The following is a 24396-nucleotide window of genomic DNA, read 5'->3' as shown; positions in this document are numbered from 1 at the left end:
GATCCCTTATGTAGAATAGATCCCTTATGTAGAAAAAACATAGGTCAATTTAGGAGGAATCATACTTTGATCTCCATGACGGGTAGATCTCTTATATAGAAGAAAACATAGATCGATTTAGGAGGAACCATACTTTGATGTCCACAACAGTACCCTGATGTAGAAAAAACATAGATCTTATGTAGAAAAAACATCCCTTATGTAGAAAAAACATAGATCGATTTAGGAGGAATCATACTTTGATGTCCACGACAGGTAGATCCCTTATGTAGAAAAACATAGATCAATTTAGGAGGAATCATACTTTGATGTCCACCACAGGTAGATCCCCTATGTAGAAAAAATATAAATCTTATGTAGAAAAAACGTAAATCCCCTATGTAGAAAAAACATAAATCTTATGTAGAAAAAACATAGATAGATTTAGGAAGAATCATACTTTGATGTTCAAATCTCTTGGCATAAATCCAAATCTATGCTAATTTAAATAAATATTATTTTATTTATTTAATTATTTGATTTTAATTTGGAAAACATAATTTAATTATTTTATATTTTGCAAGTGTCACGAAAATTTAATAAAAAATGTATTATCCAATTTAAACCAAAACTTAAAATGATTAAATTGCTCCATTTTTAACGAGTGTAATTTTGTAAATTTTTTTCCTTAAATCATTTTATTTTTAAATTTGTAAAAAATATGATCGTTTTATTTAAAAAACTAAATTGGTTACTAAATTTTATTTTAAAAAGTATTATCCATTCAATATCATGCGATTTAAAATTAATATCGAAATAAAAAATTCAATTTAAAAGAAATTATAGCTATAATTGGTTTCTATAAAATATATTCCAACAAAAAAACAACATATATTCACAAATTTAAAAATAATTAATTATAATAACAAATATAAAATAATAAACTTTTTTAATTACCCAGAATAACTAGAACATGTACAGAGTTTCAGCTTTATGTCCTCCCACATTTCTCACTACATTTTCCCATAACATCGTATTTACCGTTTATGGACATGGAGATTTAAGATGAATTTATCCCCATTTAATTACGCTGGTTGAGATTTTTGACTCGTTCTATCGACTTGCCCTTCCTTTCTACGAATTGCTTGGGTGCTTTGGAATGACCAGATTCTTCGACCTGATTCAGCTTACACGGCGGCGATCGGCTCGCAGTTTTGACCATCGAATCCTTCAGATACGCTTTCTCCGCTCGTTTACCAGAACAAGTAATTGTCTCCGAACAGTACTCCACAGCATTTCTGGTAACAGACGGCTTGTATTTCAACAGCTTCGCATACTCCTTCAGTAAATGCAACATGTAATCGTACACATTCGACATTTTCAGCTCATTAACAATAAAATCTCTCCCTGCCTTTCCAATTTCCATTGCCTGCGCAAAAATTAACAGCATAAATCTGCAATTCAAAAGAATTGAATCGACTATACGGGATCCGGTACTAGCAGGAATTGAAAACCCACCTTTTTTGTGTGATTGTTTCCCCAGTCAACAGCAAAATCTATGGACTCGCAGATTTTATCGTCTCTTACAGGCCAGTAATGTCGTTTGGGAACAAGCCCTCGGCTAAAGAAGTCATGGAATTTTGGTTTAACCAGAAGTGATGTGGAATCACAAGCCAGAATATACTTGAGGCTCACTGACCACGCCCTGCCTTCAATGTATATTTTATATCTGACCAACAACTATTATTCATGACACTAACATATTCGGCGCAAAGCATAAAGCAAAGAACAAAAACTGATAGATCCCTCTGAGGTAATTAAGCTTCAGGCAATGGAAGATAGTTTTTACCTGTTTTTACACTGGTTTGATATTTTGGAGTCCCGAAATCCGTGTTTCGACTCATTAACCCAGTTCTGCATGCATTTACAGTCGTCACAAAGTCGATATAATGGGTGTCCCTGCTCTGATCTGATCGGAAAATAATATTACATTTAAGTTACCTGAATATAAAGACGACCATTCCAATGGGGTCTGTTGCTACACTTGAGCAGTTGCCGCCTCCCTCGTGAAAGGGGGTTGCCTTTCCAGTAGGCCGTTGGATCTCTTTTTTCCCACTTGACTTTTCGGCTGCCGATCAGTATCTCTCGAACCAGCCTTTCCCATGGCGGTACCTGGATCTCCGGCCTGTAAAAACAAAATCAAATTTTATATGGTCAGTTTTTGTTTACATCTTACGTTAAAATTACAATTTTATGTTGATAGGCGAAGTTGTCAGATTAAACTTATATGATTATAAATATGTTTTTTTTTTTGAATTTTTTATATTTATTTTTTTCATTTATTCCGTTGTTGAGTTCATTAGACATTACATTTCCGTTGTTAGATTACATTTTGACTTGTGGCTTGATAAATTGTTATTCACAGTACTACATCAATCTTTAACATAACTGTATTTTTTAGCACCATGTTTAGGCCAATGCAGCCATTAACATAAATGAGTTTTTTTCCCATAAAATTTCTAAACAGTAACATTCACATAATAAAAAAATATCTTAATTATACACCCCATAACCATATATTATACACCTCATAAACCATTTCCTATAAGTTTTATTGAGATTGTAAATTTTTGTTATTAAAATAAAATATAAATAAATTCAATTTTTAAATCCATAAATTCTAGTGAAATTTTAAACAAAATTATTTAAACAAAGAAAAAAAACACATAAAACAGTTAAACTATATAAAACTATTAAAAATAAATTTCAAATATGAATACATTTACTCTGGTTGGTTCTAAACGCGTCGACAAATGATGTCTCATGTGATCTTCGCCAAAAAAAAAAATTGTAAACTTGATATGGATCACAGAAGCCTAAACTCTACTACATTTACTATGTTTAAAAAAATATTTAAAATAAATAAAAATATGAATACATTTACTCTGTTTAAAAAAATATTTAAGACACTTATGAAAAAATTAATTTCAATATATCTTTATAAAATTTTACATAAATTTAATTAATATAAAAAACATAAAACATTTAAATAATATTGTAAAAAAATTTAAACATATATTGTTAATGGAATAAAAATAAATTATTAAAAATAACCAAACTAATTTTTTACCTTTGAAAATAAGAATTTCATAATTTTAATAAAATCAATTGAAAATAAGAATTTCATAAGTTTAATAAAATCAAATTATGGAAAATAACTGGGCTAAATTTTTTAGTTTTAAAATTAAGAATTTCCTATTTTTATTTGTTTTTTTAATCATTAAAACATATCTATAAAAATGATATCAACCTCTTTTGATATCTTCTTTTTATTTGAAAGTATAATATTAATAATTAATATTTAGCATTCATGAAAAAAGAGATTTTTTAGAATGTTTAAAAAGGGAAAGCAATACCATTTTAAAGGAAGGAAAACCAACTTGTATCTAGAATGCAGCTAATTACCATGCAAAATTATCACTATTCCAACATTAATGAAAAAACAATATTCTTTAGAAAGTTAAAAAAAAAAAGGCTATATTTTAACGAAGAAAAAACAAGTTGTATCTAGAATGCAGCTACTTACCATCCAAATTTATCACTATCCCCAACATTAATGGAAAAAAAAAATTCTTAGAAAGTTTAAGAAGGGAAAGCTATACCATTTTAAAGGAAGAAAAAACCACTTGTATCTAGAATGCAGCTAATTACCATAAATAATTATCACTATCCCAACATTAATGCACACTTAACTTTCGGATATGTATCTCCCAATTTCCAGGAATTCGATACCAGAACTTCCCATCCCCAACCTCTTGAGAATATGATTAGTCTAAATAAATGCGGATGGAAAAAAACTGAAACTCCCAATTTCAAGGAATTCGATATCAGAACTTTTTTTTCAGAAGAATTCGAGGTCAGAACTTACCATCCCCAGAAGGACCAGTCGGGAAAAGCTATGTCGTATGTATCCTGGCTACCACAATAACGAAAGAGAGGAGGAGGAGCCTTGGAAGTTTGATTCTTTGGGTGAAAGCGACGTATCCGAGGAGTATCGTTGGTAGCAAACATCAAGTCAACGTCAGGAACCATGCCGGGAAAGAATTTTAGTAACTGTGCAAACCCCCATATGGTGAACAAAGCTCTCGTCTGGAAAGATCGCCCATAAAATTCGATAAAAAGTCTTCCCTGAACAATCATCAGCCTAAACGTAGCCGATACCCTGGCAGCCTCAACAATATCAACAGTAATTCCAGAAATTTCCCAAGGCTTCAGGTCGTGATGAATCCAGTTGAAGTAAGACGGGCAGGACACCGCCTTGGTTCCAGGAACGAGAGCCTGTAACTCTGACGGTGTGGAACACAGAGTGGCGGCTGAACACCTTGTCGCTTTCTTGCTCTTCGTTGTCTTCGCTATGTTCTGCCTGATGGTGGCGTTCGTTATCTCGTTCGGACTCGCCGGCGGCGGAAACGAACGGCTGGCTGCAACCGCCTTCTCCTCCCATAACTCTCCCGTCTGTATACAGGGAACTCAATGATATCAATAATTCAAATTTGCCTGTATTTCAAAGGACAAAGAAGCACATGGTGCAGCTCAAGTAGGGTATAATAATGAGATTTAAGGTTCAAATACTCAAAATGATAAGAGGAAGAAGCCGAATATATAATGGCCAGAGTATAAATAATGAGATTCAATTTTAGATTTAGTTATAAAACAATCTCAAAAAATAAAATTGAATAAAGAAATTTACATGAAATTGAATAAAAAAGATTGAAAAATTCACATCAATATATATAGATAACAGGATTCAAGATTCAAATCCTCTCTCAGCTAAAACCACAAAACTATCTCAACAAAAAAGACTCAATAAATTTTATTGAAAACCAAAAATATACCTGAATACTCACCCAATCATTGAGAAACAAAAGAAGCAGAGATACCAATATGAACGCCAGAACAGATAACGAAATTCGGCATCTCATCATGTTTTGTAGCCGGTAAAGACGACACCCAGATCTTTATTGAAGAATAAGGGAATCAATGAATGTAGACAGATAGAGGAAGGTTAATGGAAGCGATGACCTGCCATTGCGGATCTCTAGTAACAAACAAATGTATTGGGGAAGGGAGCTGCGAATTGACTTTAGACGTGTTTCAGGAGAATTCGTGAGCAGTATGGACCAGCAGAAACGCCATTAAAGCGAAGTGGAGCTGTAAAACGCGAGGACTCAGTGGACAACCCGTAGCTTATGATGATTGTTTAAATATACGAGTCGTAGTGGCGGCATCGTGGCCTCCAGAATAAATTATATCGGGGGTGACTAAATCGTGGCCGGCCACGAAAAAATATATTAGTCGTGACCAAAACGTGGCCTCCACAAAAATTTAATACGATAGTCAACGGCATCTCTTGAGCAAGTAAAGGAAAATTAAGAGTGAGATTTATGTTCACATATATATGTATGTGATAATCCACTAAAAAGATATATTAATCGTGACCAAATCCTGGCCGCCGTAAAAATTTAATACGAGATTTAACGGTGTCTCTTCAGCGAGTCAAGCGAAATGAATATATATATATATATATATATATATATATATATACTCCGAAAAATGTAGGAATAAAATTTATGTTTAGATGTTTGTTGGGTTATTTTATATGTGGCCATTTTGGAATCTACAATATTTTTTTTGAAATTATAAATGCTTATTATTTAAATATTTTCAATTTATTTGTGAAATTATAAATGTTGGGATATATATTAGTTGTCTTTGTGTTATTTTTTAAATTTTTTGGTGACTGAATTTATGGAAAAAGTTGACCTGAAATCTTGATTTGTATTATTTACATTGGTTTTTTTATTATAAATAGGTTCAGTACCCTGAAAAAGCGCTACGGCACTTTAATTGTGCAAAGATTATCCATCAAGTTTGTGATTTCAATAAACTCTTACCAGATTTTAGAGAAATTAGACAAGAAAAAACCCATTGAAAAGCTTCCAAAAAGTCGCACTAAAGACAACTTGTATATATATAATTTAATTTTTTTTGAGTCAAGATATTTAAATTATTTATATTATATATTTTTAATTTTTAATTCCAATAAATTTTGATTACATTTTGGTTATATATCTATATATATATATATATATATATATATATATATATATATATATTAAATGGTAAAAAATTAACTTCTTTAAGATTATGAAAATTTTTGGGAGAATTTTTGAAAATCTTGATTATAACTATTAAACTTCACGATTTTTTATTTTTGATGGTGTTGAATCCATTTCCACCACAAAAAAAATAGATTCAAACACTCCAACTACCTAATTTTGTGATTTTTTTATGGATTCCAACAAAAAAAAAGTGTCGTGGAGCTATTTTGTTGCGTTATTTATACATAGATACTATATAAATTAACAAATGTCATTGCAATAATGATGTTTATTTGTAAAGTTTTTTACATTGATTTGCAAGAGGTTTCTAGAAAGATACAAACACTTTTATGGTCACAATAAATGAATTGTGATAATTAGCACTGATATAAATTAATGGTTGATAAATGCTTAAAAGTATCATTCCTTAATAATGGCAAATACTTATTTGAGAACATTTGAAAGTGTAAGATAATACCTCAATACCATAAGCAGAGCCATTACTGCCAACAGGAGTTCATAGCTTTGATAGGGTTGCTTTTTGACCCCACAAATGAGCTTAAGTCCTCATATTAGAATGTAGATGGTTCTTCTTTCCTTTGTCATAAAGAGACCACTATGCTGGCATGGTGACCAGATAACAATAGTGTCATTCACCAAGATATAGTGAAGTGATCAAGCTAGCTCGTGATGAGACCCCCTGCCCTTCTGATAGTTTTAAGCATCAAGAAGGTCATTACCTTGGTTTGGTAGCCAAATTGGAATGTCACTTGTTAGATCCTGATGATCATGGTAGGTTGGCTCGTGATGAGACCCCCTATCCTTTTTAAGACAATGTTTGATTCTTTTTCTCATCTCATTATGTCCATTTTTTTGGAATTTTTATTTATTAAAGAGAGGGAGGCCCATTCGCTCCTTAAGAGTCAGGGATGGTGTAAGAAGTAAAAAGATTCCAATGAAAGTTTATACTCTCATCCCCATATCATCATATTAATAATATTTATCCAATTGACAGTGTAAAAGCATAAGCGAGCATCGTTTAAAAATAATGAATAATTTTATAATGTGTCCAAAGAAGAGATATTTAGTTAGTCATTATAAAGATACACTGTATCAGTGTTGGAACAAGGATAACCATCAAACAACTACATGAGTCATAATGATATTGTTATTACTATTTTTTTCATACATCAAGCACAAATTCATTCACTTGGTGTTTATTCACAATATAAAGGAGAAAGAAAGAAAAGGTGTCGTCATGATCATTAAGAAAAACTCACAATTTATTCTATTAAAAAGACAAAAAGAAGGACTTTTCAATGGATTGAACCTCAAAAATTGCAGATAGAAGTGTTGTTCACTTGATTGAAGAGAAAGAAAATCTCAAAAGTGTTGTTCATTCAATTGAACGACAATCGTTTGATCGTTTGAATGTATTATTCAATCGATTGAATAACAATTGTTCAATCATTTGAATGGAAAAATCAAATAAACAAAAATGTGTTGTTCAATCGATTGAACGGTAATCATTTAATCGATTGAACAACAAAATCAATGGAACAGAAAATGTGTTGTTCATTGTCATTTAATCATTTGAACGACAAAAAAAAAAAAAAAAAAAAAAAAAAACAAAAAATGTGTTGTTCAATCGATTGAACAACAATCGTTCAATCGTTTGAATGACAAATTCAAAGAAACAAAAAAGTGTTATTCAATCAATTGAATGGAAATTGTTCAATCGTTTGAATGACAAAATCAAAAAGACAAAAACATGTTGTTCAATCGATTGAATGGAAATCGTTCAATCGTTTGAATGGCAAAATCAAAGAAACAAAAAAATGTGTTGTTCAATCGATTGAATGGCAATCATTCAATTGTTTGAATGAAAAAATCAACGAAACAAAAAAAATGTGATGTTCAATTGATTAAACAACAATTGTTCAATCGTTTGAACAACAAAATCAAAGAAACAAAGAATGTGATGTTCAATTAATTGAATGACAATCGTTTAATCATTTGAACGACAAAATCAAAGAAACAAAAAAAATGTGTGGTTCAATCGATTGAACGAAATTCGTTCAATCGTTTGAATGGAAAAATCAAAGAAACAAAAAAATGTGTTGTTCAATTGATTGAACGACAATCGTTCAATCATTTGAACATCACTTATTAATCAATAAAAATTCTCATATTTACATGGTAATGTATACTCTTAAGTGTAATCAATCGAAAAGAGTATATACATTATTTACAACTTTTAACGAGATCTCCATTTTTTGAAAGAAAAGTTGTTGGGTCATCACTTCCCGCAGTTAAAATTTTGCATGGAGGGGTCCTCATGTACCTGCTCGCAGAAAGACCCCTTGGTGAGCAGTTTGTGGTAGAGGCATACTCAGTGTTCATTCACCTTAAAATAATGGTTAGATCCGTCAATGGTAGCCAAGGTAAGAGTACCATTATTATGCACTTCTTGAATCTCATAAGGGCCGATCCATCTTGTTTGGAACTTGCTCGGGAAATCTTAGAATTTGGAATCATAAAGCAGTGCCCAATCCCCTTTTTGAAATATTTTCTTCTTGATAAGGCTGCCATGCCATTTTTCCCTTTGTTGTTGAGTTCGTTGCAAAGCAAGCAGTCGAGCCTTATCTACTTCATTAATTTGTTGGAGTCACTTGGTCTGGGATTCTGTTAGATCCAACCCTACTTCCTGGGTCATCCTTAGAGTCTTTATTTCGAATTCGATTGGAAAAATAGGTTCTTTGTCGAACACGAGCTGGTATGGAGAGTATCCAGTAGTATTCCTCCAAGTCGTGCGATAGGCCCACAAGGCCTCTGGTAGCCTAACAACCCAGTCTTGTCGGTGTGTTGAGAATGTCTTGGTCAGAATTGCTTCAATGACCTTATTGGTGCTTTTGAGATTCTTGTTCACTCGCGGGTGATATGGGGAAATGATCCTATGTGTAATATGATGATTCTTGAGAGTGGCAGTAATCTTATGTCCTGTGAATTTCCCTCCCCCATCTATGATCACTTCACATGGTAACCCATATCGTATGAACAACCTAAAGAGAAAGTTAATCACAGCTTCCTCTATGGCTCTTGGTAAATCTATTGTTTCCACCCATTTTGTCACATAATATGTGGCAACCAATATGTAGGCCTTCTGATTGGATGGTGGATGGAATGGGCCAACGAAGTCTAAAGCCCACCTTTCGAAGGGTTCTATGACTAATAGAGGTTGTAGAGGAATTTCATCAGATTGGCCAGGCCTGCCCATCCTTTGACAGTTATCGCAAGCCTGGGCATATTTCTTAGCATCCTTAAAAATAGTGGGCCAATAATAGCCCATCTGTAATACCTTATGCCCTGTCCTTTGATCTGCAAAATGTCCTCCGCAGGGCTCGTCATGGCAAGATTTCAGTATATCATGAATTTCATCCTCGCAGATGCATCTACGTATACACATGTCAGCCCCTGTATGAAAAAGATATCCGCCTATCCAAGAGAATCGGGCACTGCGCTGAACGACTAACTTCTTCTCTCTTGTTGTCAAATGCTTGGGTATCTTTCCAACTGCTAGATAATTCACGACATCTGCATCCCATGGAATTTTGACTACCACGACAAATAGATGTTCATTCGAAAATTGATCGTCTACCGCCAGTGGATCATTCACCTTCGGAATTCATGATAGAAAGTTAGCAACTGGGTTTTCTTTCCCTGGACGATCCTTAATAGTAATATCTAACTCCTGCAAAAGCAATAGCCATTGTGTTACTCGCCCATTTGTGATAGGTTTATTAGCTAAATACCGAATGGCAGAGTGATCGGTGTACAAAAAGACTTGGTAGCCAGTTATATAGTGTCTAAATTTGTTTATTACATAAATAACAATGAAAAATTCTTTTTTCTGTCACTATATAATTAATTTCTACAGAAGTGAGGTTTTTTCTAATATAATATAGAGCATAAGGTTTCTTGTCCTCTTCTTGGCCAAGGACAGTGCCTATAGCTACCTCTGATGCGTTTGTGGATATGTGATAAGGCAACTCCCAGTTTGGCCCACGCAATACTAGTGCTGTTGAGACTAGTTTCTTTAAACCTATAAAAGTTGTGTCACATTTTCTAGACCAACTAAAATCTACATTTCCAGTCAAAGCATATAGAGGCGTAGCAATTTGTGAAAAGTTTCTAATAAACCTACGATAATAGCCTTCATATCCTAGGAAGCTATGTACCTCTGTTTGAGTGCAGCGGGTAGGTAGTAAAAGAATTACCTAAATTTTTGTTGGGTCTACTTGTATTCCTACTGCAGAGATGTAGTGTCCCAAGATTACACCATCGGTCATCATCATGTGGCACTTGAAATTGCTTAAACATAACTTGGTAGCAATGCATCGTTCTAAGACTTTTTCTAATCTTTTCAATGCTTGGTCGAAGTCATCCCCATATGGAGTAAAATTGTCCATATACACCTCAACTCCTTCATTTATTGAATCAGTAAAGATGTTGAGTATAGCTCTCTGGAATGTAGCTAGGGCATTACACAAGCCAAATGGTAATACTCTGTATGTGAATATACCCCATAGACAGGTGAAGGTTGTTTTGTCTTGGTCTTTAGGGGCGATCTGAATATGATTGGAGCCGCTAAAACCATCTAAAAAAGAAAATAACTGCTTCCCTGCCAAAGCATCAAGGACTTGATCGATGAATGGGAGGGGGAAATGATCTTTCTGTGTTGCCTTTTTCAGCTCCCTATAGTCTACATAGATACGCCACTTCCAATTTTTCTTAGGGTTGACCACAAATGGAGAGACCCATTTCCTATCTGAGATAGGATAAATAAATTTTACATCCAACAACTTCTGTATCTCTTCTTTCACAATGTCCTTGAGATGCAGATTCAATCTCCGTTGATGCTACTGGATGGGTCAAGAATCCTTCTCAGTATAGATGTGGTGTATATATAGCTATGGGTCTATTCCCTTCATATCAAGATAATCCCATGCAAAATCCCCTTTGTATTTCTATAGGATGTGTATGAGCTTTTGTTGTTGCTCACTATCCAGACCATCATTAATATTTAGAATTTTACCAGGTTCGATCTCTACCGGTTTGCTGTTATGAACAACAGTCGTCTGAATATGTTGATTGTTGGTATCCTTCAGAGGATCCTCCACGGCTTCATTATCCAGGATTGCTTTCAGCATTTGACATTTGACATTGCTCACATTAGCAATTTGACTCATAAAATTATTAATAATGTTGTCTTTAGTCTGATCTTTAAATTTTGGTGCCTCTACTACTATGAGTGGTGAACGGATGCTTTCCTCCAGGTATGTTGGTGGTTGTTTACATATTTTTACAATGGGAAGACTTGGCTTGGTAGGAGGATATAACACAAGATTATTTATAGCATCCCCCTTTGCAATAGTCATGCTACCTTCTTGGTAGCCAATGTAAGCATCAACTATCGCAAGCCAAGGTTGGCTAAGAATCAGAGGGTGCCCATCTAGTCTACGATTTGGGTTTATGACAAGAAAATATACTAGATATTCCCACAAATCAATAGAAACTTTTATATCTTAGAAGGTTCCTTCTGGCCTTACCACTGAACGATCAACAAGTTCTAATAGAGTGGTGGTGGGTTCTAGGGTTGTAATACCAAGTGCTTGACATGTTTCTGCTGTTAAAATATTAATGGTTGCACCCAGATCAACTAAAGTATTGGGAAAAGAGTGGTCATATATCTAAACTGTCACTATGGGGTTTCCAGGATCTTCATGCTTTATTGGAGTTTCCCCTCCCACGACTAAATTAGACAAATTTCCTACAACGTGGATGGTAGGTGAGCTTTTTTCTTTCCTCGCAGGCTTCTTTACACATAGCTCTTTAATTGTTTTGGCATAAATGGGTATGTCTTGAATGGCTTGGAGGAGAGGGATTTAATACAAATATTTCTTAGTTCCCCCACAAGATTGAAATCTAGATAAACAATAGATTTGGGTATTGTTAACCTTTCGGGGAACCCAGGGAGAAGTGACTGTAATTTTTTAGGATCTTCATGCTGATCTGTCTCTTCTCCTTGTTTTAGTTCGGTATTAATTACAGGTGGTGGTATATGTATAGGTGGTGTTTCACTTTCGATTGAAGGTTGATCCTTTTTTTCCTCAGGGGTGATGATATGTAGCCTGAACTCAATCTGAGTTTATTACATTCTTTCTGCTCAACCTCATAATTTGATCTTTCAATAATCTGCACCAACCAAACCTGTCTGTTATTAGGATTTGGATTCGGTTGAGATGGTAATTGAGGTCACAGAAGAGGCTAGGGATTTTTCTGTAATGTATAAGGTGCTGATAGTGTAGGTTGAGGCTAAGCGCCTTCCCCCATATGTGTGTTAGATATCCCCACAGGTCACTGCCAATTTGTAGAAAAATTCAGATTTTGAGAGGTAGAGGTAGGCCACTGGTATTGATAGGGATTTCCCTGCCAAACAGGAGCAAAAGGAGAATTTTGCTAGCCATTTCCCATAAAAGATTGCACTGGCTAGTATGCAATAGGGAATAGCGGGCTTTTCCAACTTGGGTAGGGTGATTGGCCCTGCCATGCTGTCCCAAGGTTCTCTTGCTGATTAAACTGCGAAGAAGGAAAGAACTGGGATGTGTCTTGTGTCATACTTGTAGGTTTATCTTGCCACTGTCGGCGCTGGTTCATTTGATATACCAACTCTATTTCTTCTTCTACTTCCTTGAATACTACTTTCACCCCTGGTAATGATGGACATTGTTTAGTGGCGTGCTCTTTAGTACATATAGCGCATGTCTGTACCATGTCTAATGGGAATTCCCACTCGTTGTTCTTCTTTCGACAATGTGGATAGAAGATAGCCAAGTTTTGTTCTGCTAAGGCTTGCTTTTGTTTAGCATGTAAGATGTCCAGCTGCATTGTGAGAGTGCCTAGGTTGACCTTCTTACAATCTTCCAAGAGGTTACCGGTTTCCATCCATGTTATGCTTCCACTGTGTGGTTTGCTTCCCTTTCTCATGGGATCTTGACTTCCTACTCTTGTATGTTTGCTTCCTTGCAAACACCTGATACACAAGCGAATAATTTCGTCATATTCTTCTTGAGAAATATATCCTTTTCTAATTAAGTTTAGAGTTTCTACACATTCTTCTTTCATTCCTTTAATTAAGATAGCTCTTAGGACTTCTTTTGGTAAGGCAGTGTGTGGAGACCTTTGCAAATTATAACTAAATTGTTCTACATATTCTTCTAGTGTTTCATTATCTTTTGCAGTAATCTTAAAAATCACATCTTTTAGTTCCCTAGTTTTACAAAAGTCCTGGTATCTTTTGAGGAAGGAGGTTTTCATCTCATGCCAAGAATTAACAGTTTTCCCACCTAGACCCATAAACCATCTTAAGGTTGCTCCTTTCAGAGTGGAAGGGAACAATTTTATCTTTTGGGGGTCAGTGGTGTAGTCATACCCTCTACAGAGGACATCAAACTCAAATAGGAAAGAATCAAGATCCTTTGTGATCATCCCATGGAAAGTTGGGATGCTCTGCAAAGGAATAGCCTTCATGGGGGCATTGGCCACTTGGTCGACTATGGGGTACTCTAATGTCGAGGTTTGACCTTGAGGTGGCTAATCTGCCATTTGGTCAAAGATGTGCCAATAATATTCAGGGACTTCAAGGGGTGCTTCTTGAGTAGGCAGAGAATTAGCAACCCAAGCTGGCTTTGTAGAACTACCTAGATCTAAGATCTTAGGAGATCTTTGTTCAGATAGTTGTGGTTCTGCCTTAGCAGTCCCACTGGTTTCTCCTTTTCCTTCTCTTAAATTACAAGATTTTCCCTCTTGTAGAGGATCAGAATGTAAACTTATTGTAGCTTGAAGACTCTATTCTGATCCTCCAACTTGGCTTTGAATCTCAGCGTAAGCTGCAGATGGTGAGCCTACTACTTGAGGGATTACAATAGAAATTTTTCCAAGTATTGCCTGGAATCCTACCGATGCTTTGGAATCTGCTTTTCTTACAATTTTGTCTATAAAAGTTGTTCTCCCAAGGTTCACCGATCCTTTGGGCTTTGGGTTTTGGTGGGCGATTCTACTCTTTTTTTATTTTTTTATTCCTATTCATTCGTAAAAACCAATTCTTATTTAACCTCTAAGCCTTCACTGGAAAGCGGGCTGGTAAGCAAGCACTTTACTTGCTAGGTACGTAGGTTCTTACCTTCCATTTTAAAACCCAATTCTTTCACAGCAAGATAAAAGTAAATCACTTGAAACACTCTCCCTGACAACGACACCAAAATGTTGGCTCATTAAGATGCCTCTTTTTAAGAAATATTAATTCCTACATTAATTTTCTACCCTAGGTACATCCTTTTATATCAAGAGTGTCAGCACAGTCTATCCAATGAATTCAAAGGTTAGCTAAAGGAAAATCATTGCAATCACTCATAACTATCTCTTCAACTTAAGTCATGCAAATCTTAAAGAAATAACTGAGGAAAAATAACTCTTAACGCACTTTGCAATCTCGTCTACTTATTCCAAAACTAAATGAATCTGAATGCGAATACAAAGAATCGTGCTTGGAAATATTCAAATGGAATTAAAGATAACTCCTTTGATTAAGAATGAGAACTATAACAACTAAACAACAATGTTAATCTATAGCAAAGCAGAATTGAACAACAAATCCTAACTAACAACAATCTCGATTGAATGACACTTCTCAATTGAATGGAAATCAATTAAATACGGTAAATGACTTCCAAACAACAACTGCTTCTATCAGCAGATCATGGAAATTAATTAACACTACCTTTAAGATCTACAGGATTGTAATTCAGAAGGAACAACAATCTATTCTGAAACTAATGTAACCAATCAAATCAAATCATTATTTAGATACGTCAACGGCTAAATATAAATCAAGATGATCAACAATATAAATGGGAATCATCAATCCTCACAATAAGAAAAATAATATTAACTAAATATTAACAATCAATAAACATCCAAATGGAAGATTATAACACAAAGGTGAAGTAGAACTTCTTTTGACTGGGCCCAAAGTTGCCAAAAGCCTCCGCTAAAGAATACTCAGAATATAAGTGAAGATCAAATGCAGTCTTTCATTAATATGAGTAACTAGATTACAACATCACTGAAATAACAGTTGAATATGTCTCAAAATGATTATACATTACATAAGTTTAAACTGAACTTCGTTTTCCTTTCGGCCTTATATAACAGTAAGAGAGAAAACTAGATAAAAGTGAATTCTTAGGATTAGGAGATCCCAAGGATTTCGCAATACATAATATGATTCCATTATGAAATAGAATTGGTATGCCTAGTCTCTCACTGCCTTGCTTGTGTTGGACGTTGTCTTTCCCTTTTACAGCTTGGTGCTGCTCTGTCAACTGAACGACAATTGACCAATCCACGTCTTCTACACACAAGGATAGTAAAAAGTCAGTTTCTAGTGCCAGATTTATCTAAATTGTTACCAAGTGCTTTCATCCAACTTTAATTGTAATTTCCTTTATTTCTGGTCATAAACAAAGATAATCATGTAAAGATAAATATGAAATAAAGCAATTACTGAGGAGAAAATATACCTTTTTCTTGACCCAACACCCACTAAGTCCCATAGTCGCGCAACCCTACAACCCAGACATTATAGTTTATAGTCTCGCACCTCCTTTCAACTATCTAGAGCACTAAGACTATCCTTCCATCATATAGTCATCTGGTCAGATCCCCAGTGTATGGGTTCAATCCACTGCCATTTACCTTCCCGTGAAATTGATCTCCATTTAATTTCACCAACTGAAATGCTCCATGATCGATAATCTCTTTGATGACATAGGGCCCTAGGCAATGCATCTGAAATTTTCCTGGAAATTTTTCAAACTTGTTGTCATATAATAAAACCAAATCATTTACCTTGAAGGTGCACAATTTGATTTGTTGATCGTGCCATGATTTTTCACACTCCTTCTGAACTTGCTGATGGAATCCATAAAAAAATATGTCCTCTTCAAGTTCGCTCAGCTGTGCGTGCCACTCCTCCATGGGTCTGCGATCTGCCATTCTTATGAATTTTTCTATGCATAAGCTAGGTACAATATACTCCATTGGCATCACATCTTCTATGCCATAGACCAGCCTGAAGGGTGTCTGTCCAGTTAGTTTCTTGCAAAGAGTTCTGTAAGCCCACAACACCGCGGTTTCGCGCACATCCCAATAATTCCTTTGTGCATTGCAAACCTTCGTTAGCGTGTTATCCAATATATTATTAAATGATTCGACCATCCCATTATCCTGCGAGTGATATGGCGTGCTCTTTTGATGATAAACTTGGAATTCCTCCGTCAACGCGCTGATCGTTTCATTAAGGAAATGTGTACCCTGATCATTCATCAAAATCTTCAGGCAACCGAATCTAGTCAGCACATACTCAAAGAGGAACTTCGTTGTTTTTTCCCCTATACAATCCTTCATAGGCTTCACCTCTGCCCATCTGGTTAAGTACTCCGTCGCAGTGATGATATATCGTGCACCCGTCTTCTTTCTTCGAGGCTGAATCCGGCATACAACATCAATGGCCCATTTCTTGAATGGTTGTAACAACACTTGCAGATTCAGAGGTAGCTCATCCCTCCATGATGGCTTTCCTGTCCTTTGACATACATTGCATGCCTTACAGTAAGCCTTGGAATCCTTATGCAGTGTCGCCCACCACAACCTAGCGCGTAAAATATTTTTCACTATTGCTTTTCTTGCATAATGTCCTCCCACACTCCTCTATGAGATTTAGCAAGGATGTTTTTTCGTTCAAATGTAGGAACATAACACTGTAATATTTCATCCAAACCCATTTTATATAAATGTCCTGCAATGACAGAAAATTCTGTCACGCACACCACCAACTCCTTCTTTTGTTAACTGGTATACCCTTCTGGAGCTATCCCCGTTGTCAGGAAGTGTATGATATCTGCAAAGTGATTGTCATCTACGCACACTAGAAAGAGTTGTGCATTAGGAAAACCATCCTCCAAATTAGTAGGCTCCTCTCCTGTTTCAATGCGCAACAGATGATCTGGTCCTACATCCAATCGTCTTGGATTCACAATGACTTCGAAATCATATTCTTGAAACAATAGCAACCATCTGCATATCTTCCCACCCAACATATGCTTGTTAACCAAGTACTTCAATGCCGAATTTTCTGTATACATCTTAAAGTGTTCGCCTAGCAAGTAGTTTCTGAACTTCTGGAGCACGTACACCATAGCCAAACCTTCGTGCTCTGTCGTTGAATAGTTCTTATCATCTTTAACTTCCTACTTGCAAATGCTATAGGGTGATCCAATTCTCCCTCATTGACTCGTGTCAGTACTACCCCGAGCGCAATACATGATGTGTCCACATGCACATGAAATTCCTTCTTCCAATCCAGGAAGACTAGGATCGGCGCGGTGAGCATCTTTTCCTTTAACACATCTAAGCTTTGCTAACATTCTTCATTCCAATAGAATGTAGCATCCTTCTTTAACAATGTCTCCATCAACATAGTAATTTGGGCATAACTCTTGATGAACTTTCTATAGTATCTCGTACGCGCCAACTTTGCGTGCAACTGTTTTACACTTCTTGGCACCTCTAAATTAATTATAACTACTAACTTAGCTGGGTCAACCGTTAATCCTTGTCTACACACCACGTGGCCCAACAAAATTTTGAAAGGAACAAAAAACAAGCATTTCTTCAAATTGAGTGTGATATGATACCTTCAACATGTATCGAGCATCAAGTGTAGGTTGGATACATGGCATTTCACCAGCCCAAACACCATCCAATCATAAAAGTATACCTCCAAAAACTTGTGAATAAAGTCCTTGAACGCCGCGATGACTTCATACAAAAAGTTCACCCACGCGTTCTTCTATCCAAAAGTCATTAAAGTATACTAGAAGCATCCCCATTCTATTGTGAAAGTCATCTTAATTCTATCCTCTGGTGCGATCCTAATCTGATTGTACCCTGAGAACCCATCAGTGAATGAATATGCTTCGTGTCCACCTACATTATCCAACACTTCAGCAGTGAAAGAAGTCGGAAAAGGATCATGCACACAAGCTTCATTAACCTTTCTAAGATCTATGCATATCCTTATTTCATCCTTCTGCTTATTTTCCTGGACTACTATTGAGCTCACCCAATCAAAATTTTTCACTGGTTCAAATAATACCTGTTGCAAGAATTTTATCCAACTCTAAGTGAACCTTTTATTTATACATTGGATTGAGGTGGTAAGGCTTTTGCTTGATGGAAAACAATAGCAAGAAATGCTCATGCAAACAACCTAAATTATTATTCTACTAAACTGTATAGGAGTGTCCTTACTTGGAGGTCATATGTTTGGGTAGATCCCGCAAGGTGCAAACCTCAGCTTCTCCTAATGTCTGTGAAACCTAAAAATTATTCAAATGAAACATATACAACAGTAGAAACATAAAGCATGTTCATGATATTAACTTTAGATCATATAAATGAATGAAAAATTATGCATCAATATAAGATTCATAAAAAAATTACATTATAAATCAATGCATAAGAATTTTTAATATCGAGAACATAACAACATTTATTTATTGAAGTAAGCTACAAATAAAGTGGAGAAATAAGACTTGAGTATTTCTCCGGCTCTAAGTAGAACTGTCCTCTGGATCCATCCTTTCTCGGCCTCAACAATCTTCCTCCATCATAAACACAAGGATATCTCAAGAAATATGAAGGATATCTCCAACAAGGAAACAAGGGTTTCCTGAAGCTTTGGGGAGTGTAGAAGGCACACAAATTTCATCAGACTCGATCATGGATAATCTCACTATAGTATGAATATCTCATATCTTCTCTTTTAAGGCCTTCCCATGTAGGTTTATTTATACTTCTCCAAATTAGTTTTTTCAGTTGGGAAATGGTTAGGCCGTGGGCTACAGGAGGTGAGTAACAGGTAAAACCCGTGAAATCTATCCGAAAATAAGAAAATTTACTATTTTTAAGTGGTTTAACATATGTATGTGGGTTGGGTATATTCTAACCCGCGTGTACACACTTTTATCACATGGCAAAGTAGTGTATAGGGAATAAAACAATGTTTTTTAGATTTTGGACCAGGTCTGGAAGGAAGGGTTTCCCTAGGCCATAATCAGAGCATCAGATCTACTAAGAGTGGTAAATGGTGTTATAACAGATGGCCCCTAATATATGAAGTCAGAAGGGGTACATTATGGCTGAAATGTATTAAGCATATAGAAGGAATCATGCCGATACCGAGGAGTTCACCAGAATTTAGCCTCCCAAGCCAGGAAAGGGGATCAAAAAGAAAATGCTATCTGAGGTGGGCATACCCCATGCTCAGAAATAGTAATGCATGTTCGCATGTCAAGTACAAAATCGTATCCAATATGCATACAAATATAAAGGAACTGAAAATACATAATGGATCATCTGATCATAAACAAGAAAGTACATGTCTGAATATCACATATAAAGAGCTGATCAATGATGTTGAAGTATGAAGCTGATCACTGAAGTCATAAAACTTATCCAAATAGTACCAAGTCAAAATGGTGGAATAAATGGTACTACACTGCAACTCGGATTCCAACATATAGGATGTCACTATAAGGAACTGCGACATATAATGTGGATGGTGTCAACTAGTAGAAATAGGAGTAACTGACAAGTGAACCAAGACATGCTAATGCAAACCCGTGGTCTTCACCAACTGTCGTGGTACATTTCTACACAATGGGAATAAATGATCTGAAGTCGACCATGTGAGAAATCATTTGATTACCAGTCATTGATGTATATGTTAAAAAACGTGAGACTACCACCAATAGTGATGATGAGAGTCAAGGTACTGAGTACAATATAACAAGTGTGAATAAATGAGCTTTAGTCAAACAATTGGAAGAATCTATCCATCAGGAGACAATGATGTTTTCCCACTATCGATAATGAAGGAATCTACCACTAATGACGGCAAAGCCTAAGGTACTTCCAAATGGAATCTAGATCTCTTTCCTAGAGCAATGAGCTGAAGTTGATGGGAAAAGATCCACTAAAGGAAGGAATTAAGGCATCTTTCATCAATCTAGTGCAAGTGTAACCCGTAGGCCAATAATGTGGAAGGAATGAGATGAGCAAAGATGTAGTAACCCAATCGAAGCACATTTTCGGCGTACACAAGATGTATCTAGCGCATGATAGAAACCCTCTGAACCAACCAATTGTTATATAATAAAATGACCTCCTCATCAAATCAGAGGTGAAAGACAGCATGACTGAAACAAAGACCACGATTGCAGGCCTTGAATCCACACTAATGCTAGTTTTTGCACTACTAACCTGCTTTATAAAGCTTGTTACCAAGCATAGAGGAGCGTTAGTCACCCTGCTAACTCAAGTTGTTAGACCAAGGGGAGTGTTAGTGAAACTAAGAGATGTTGAAAGGGACAAGCCAATGAATTCACTCACAAATATCTAGATATTTATCCCTAGATTTGCTCAAGAAAAGCAAGGAAACATTTATGCAACGATAATTAGAGCACTTTTAGAGATATTTTAGCTCTTTAAAAAATATAAACATCTCCAAGTTTTCATCGTTAAGCTCGTTAAATCTTTGCGACGATGGTCACAACACTTTTTACAATATTTTATTGTTTTTTAAAAAATATAAACATCTTCGAGTTTTTATCATTGAGCTCGTTAAATCTATTCAATGATAGTTAGAGAACTTTTTGTGATATTTTATTACTCTTTAAAAAATATAAACATCTTCAATTTTTCATCATTACGCTAGTTAAATACATGCAACGATGCCCTGAGCAACTCTTTTTTGATCTTTTTCCAGCTCATAAACTGAAAAATACCAAAGGGGCATTCTTTTTAGGCGCTTTTTTCTCGCTCTTTAAATTGAAAAAATCCCAAGCTATGTCTTTTGGCTTGTTAAACTCGATAAAGATGACCCGAGCATTATTTTAGGTAGTTTTCTTGCTCGTTAAAACTAAAAAATCCCGAGTTTTTGTTACTGGGTTCATTAAAAATAGACAGCAGTAGCAAGAGCACTTTCTTTTTTTGGGACAATTTCTCGCTCTTAAATCGAAAAATCCCCGAGTTTTTCCCTCCTTTGAGCTCGTAAAACTATGAAGAAGGGATGAGCTATTCTTTTCCCTCTTTTTATCGCTCATTAAACTGAAAAACATACCCTGAGTTTTCTTCATTTGACTCATTAAAATTTTTGATGAAGGTATTGAGTTTGTCATCGCGTGACTCACTAAAAAATTCACAACGAAAAATGAGTTTAGTCCATCACCTCGTACTCGTAACAAAATGAGGTTGACATCTGTTGAAAATAGTTTTCTTTTAATCCGGGTTCAATAGATTAACTTATGGAAAAGTAATCGATCTGGGTATACTATTAACCTTTTGTAGCACTCGGTTAACAACTATGACAAAGGGACCACCATGGAATATTTCTTTACAATCTTTTCAGACTCTCTAAATATGAAAAGACCACTGAGTTGTCTAGTCTAGACTCTTTAAATTACACAGACAAGATATAGAGTTGTTCTTTTTACGATACTTTTCAGACTCTTAAAACGTGAAAAAATCGACGAGTTTGCCTGTCTGGACTCATTAAACTAATCAGATAGGGCAAAGAGCCGTTCTTTTTTTCGATCATTTTCAAAATATTTAAACATGAAAAGATCGATGAGTTTACCCATTTGGACTCATTAAATTAATCAGACGGGGACAATGGACAATACAACTGTATTCCATATTAGAAAGCATGGTTTGGCAGCAATCGTTCCCTTGAACATGGCACTCCCTTAGATAAACCTTCATTTTTTATGGCCTCTCAATATGAACCCTACCAACCTATGAGTTTTAGCCTATATACCCTGATGTAATTGCATCTCCGTATCCTAACACTCTGTAGTGTTCATGAGTGTAGTGCTGTCTAGTTAAAACCATTGTCTTGCCTTCTATTGTTCAAGGGTTCCCATTTGTTTCCTCTATCAACCGATCATACATATCCTTTCATTACGCCCTCCATCCTTTAGACCCAAATGCTCAAAAGATTCCTCAAAAAACAAAATCATTCTTGTCCCGTTTCGTGTCGATTGATGTAGGACACATCATTGCCTACCTTTCAACAGGTTTCTTTCTATCGACTTCAACACTCTATCTAGGAAGATAACCCAGAGACACATTCAGTGCCTTGTTACTTGCAAACATTAGTGGCAGGTTACCTTGTGTTTGATCAAGGGTTTTCATTATTGGCTCCTAGTTAGGTGATTCTATGGGTGTTCGACGACAATGAAATCTTTCACACTCGCTAGTTTGTACTGTGCATCTTGGAGACCATCACCATTATCGGTGGCCTTCCTCGCATCTGTTAACGGATTTCCTGCATGTTCGACATCAACACATCTTATCACATGTACCGATCTATGTTGTTTGGTGAAGTGTAAATCAAGACCTTGGGCATAGGCTTGCATCATTCAGCCTTGTTTCCTCTCCCAAGCTAAGGATATTGTTTTTTGGAGAAAGTTGTTTCAAGATGATTCTATTATGACACTGTATCTGCTCTGTGCTATTGGCGGTGAGCATTGTTATATCTCATAAGAGAAAATTACTCTAAAATAGCAACTGAGCATGGGAATGCTTGACTCAGGACATGATTTTAGCATTTTATACATATGTATGTTGTTGTATCAAGTTTTCCCTTATCGCCCGAAGCTTCTCTTTCTCTAAAAATTTTGATAGAAAATTATAGTTTTAGTAAAGTATTTCGGCCATCGTCTCTGCCTCTGATCTCATACTTTAGGGGGCATCTATTATACAACAAAATGACCTCCTCATCAACTCAGAGGTGGAAGATAGCATGACTGAAGCAAAGACCACAATTGTAGGCCTTGAATCCACACTAACTCTGGTTTTTTCACTGCTAATCTGCTTTGTAAAGCTTGTTTCCAAGCATAGAGGAGCGTTAGTCACCCTGCTAACTCAAGTTGTTAGAAAAGGGGGAGCGTTAGTGAAACTAAGAGATGTTAAAATGGATAAGCCAACGAATTCCCTCACAAATATCTAGATATTTATCCCTAGATTTTCTCAAGAAAAGCAAGGAAACATCTAAAAGCAATATATTTAGAGGATTTCTAATCTGAGAAAATAAGGCAAATGGGAAAGAGCTAAAAAGCGAGGCAAGTTCATTTATTTTGCCCTAATAAACTCTAGGAGGAGCTTGGCAAACCTAACTCAATTTCTATATAAGCAAGGTGAGGGTTATTGTGAAAGAGGTTAGAGCATTTGGAAGGATAGCCCATTAAGCTGTTGTGAATTTGTCATACACTTGAAGAAGTGAGCTGAAAGAGGGAGAGAGAGAGAGAGGAAGAAGGGACAAAGGAAGGCTAATATAGCGGATGGTTGTAATCACTCTTCCACTATGAATACATAACTGCATTTGTGTTACCTACTCCATAGTGTTGGTAATGTTGTTCATTGATTGTTCATTCTGATGCTTGTCGATATGATTAGTTAAGTTATACACTAATATATGTTTATTGTGCATTCTTATATTAGTTTTCAAGAGCGTATGTTGTGATTGTTTTACCTTTTCCTTTGTGCAGGAATTGTCTTGGAGCCGACCTTGAAGGAGTTCTTCTTATTGCATAGACATCTCCAAACAAATCTAGAAGGAACTAAAGGTGATCCTCTTTCCATACCTTGTCAATTTATGTTTGATAGATGAACATGTGCATAACTTGGTAGCTTCTACAGATAATCTTACAATTTGTCAAAGGTCCCCGGAAGGCCTTTGAGGTTAGTTTTCATCCTACATACACCGTGCATTTTACCCCATAGCACCAATAATGAAAGTTGAGATAGAAGCGAGGAATCCACCAATAGGGTCAAATGGAAACCAAGGCACTACATGAATCCCAATGTGTGATAATGAAAGATGATGTTGAACACAAGGGAAACCACTCAGTCAAAGACCCATGATACTGATCGATGTTGAGAACAATGTAACCTATAAATAATGAAAATAGGGCCAGTGTACAACTTTAGATCTGCCCTCAGAGCAATTTTTCGTAGTCGATAAGAGGAAGACCCGCTAGCAAGAAGTCAATGGAGACCTTTTCAAACTGAC

At 35.8% G+C, this 24396-nt stretch overlaps 1 protein-coding gene across 1 annotated transcript in view; it reads right to left on the bottom strand.

Annotated features, from left to right (window-relative positions):
- Positions 1 to 1060: 1060 nt before the first annotated feature.
- LOC149196794 (uncharacterized) overlaps positions 1061 to 24396 on the bottom strand; it is a 78691-nt gene continuing 55355 nt past the window's right edge. Inside the window, exons 2-6 of the mRNA XM_089408432.1 lie at positions 3908 to 4494; positions 1981 to 2164; positions 1829 to 1893; positions 1498 to 1708; positions 1061 to 1408 (exon numbers count right to left, since the gene is read on the bottom strand). Of these exons, the coding sequence (XP_089264558.1) occupies positions 1061 to 1408; positions 1498 to 1708; positions 1829 to 1893; positions 1981 to 2164; positions 3908 to 4494 (1395 nt within the window). The remainder of the gene's footprint in view (positions 1409 to 1497; positions 1709 to 1828; positions 1894 to 1980; positions 2165 to 3907; positions 4495 to 24396) is intronic.

Source organism: Pinus tabuliformis, chromosome 2_2 (assembly GCF_031772625.1).
Source record: "Pinus tabuliformis cultivar Carrire ecotype Pingquan chromosome 2_2, CPIR1, whole genome shotgun sequence".
Taxonomy (NCBI): domain Eukaryota; kingdom Viridiplantae; phylum Streptophyta; class Pinopsida; order Pinales; family Pinaceae; genus Pinus; species Pinus tabuliformis.
Note: the sequence above shows the minus strand (reverse complement) of the source record. Positions and strands in the feature narration are given on the sequence as shown.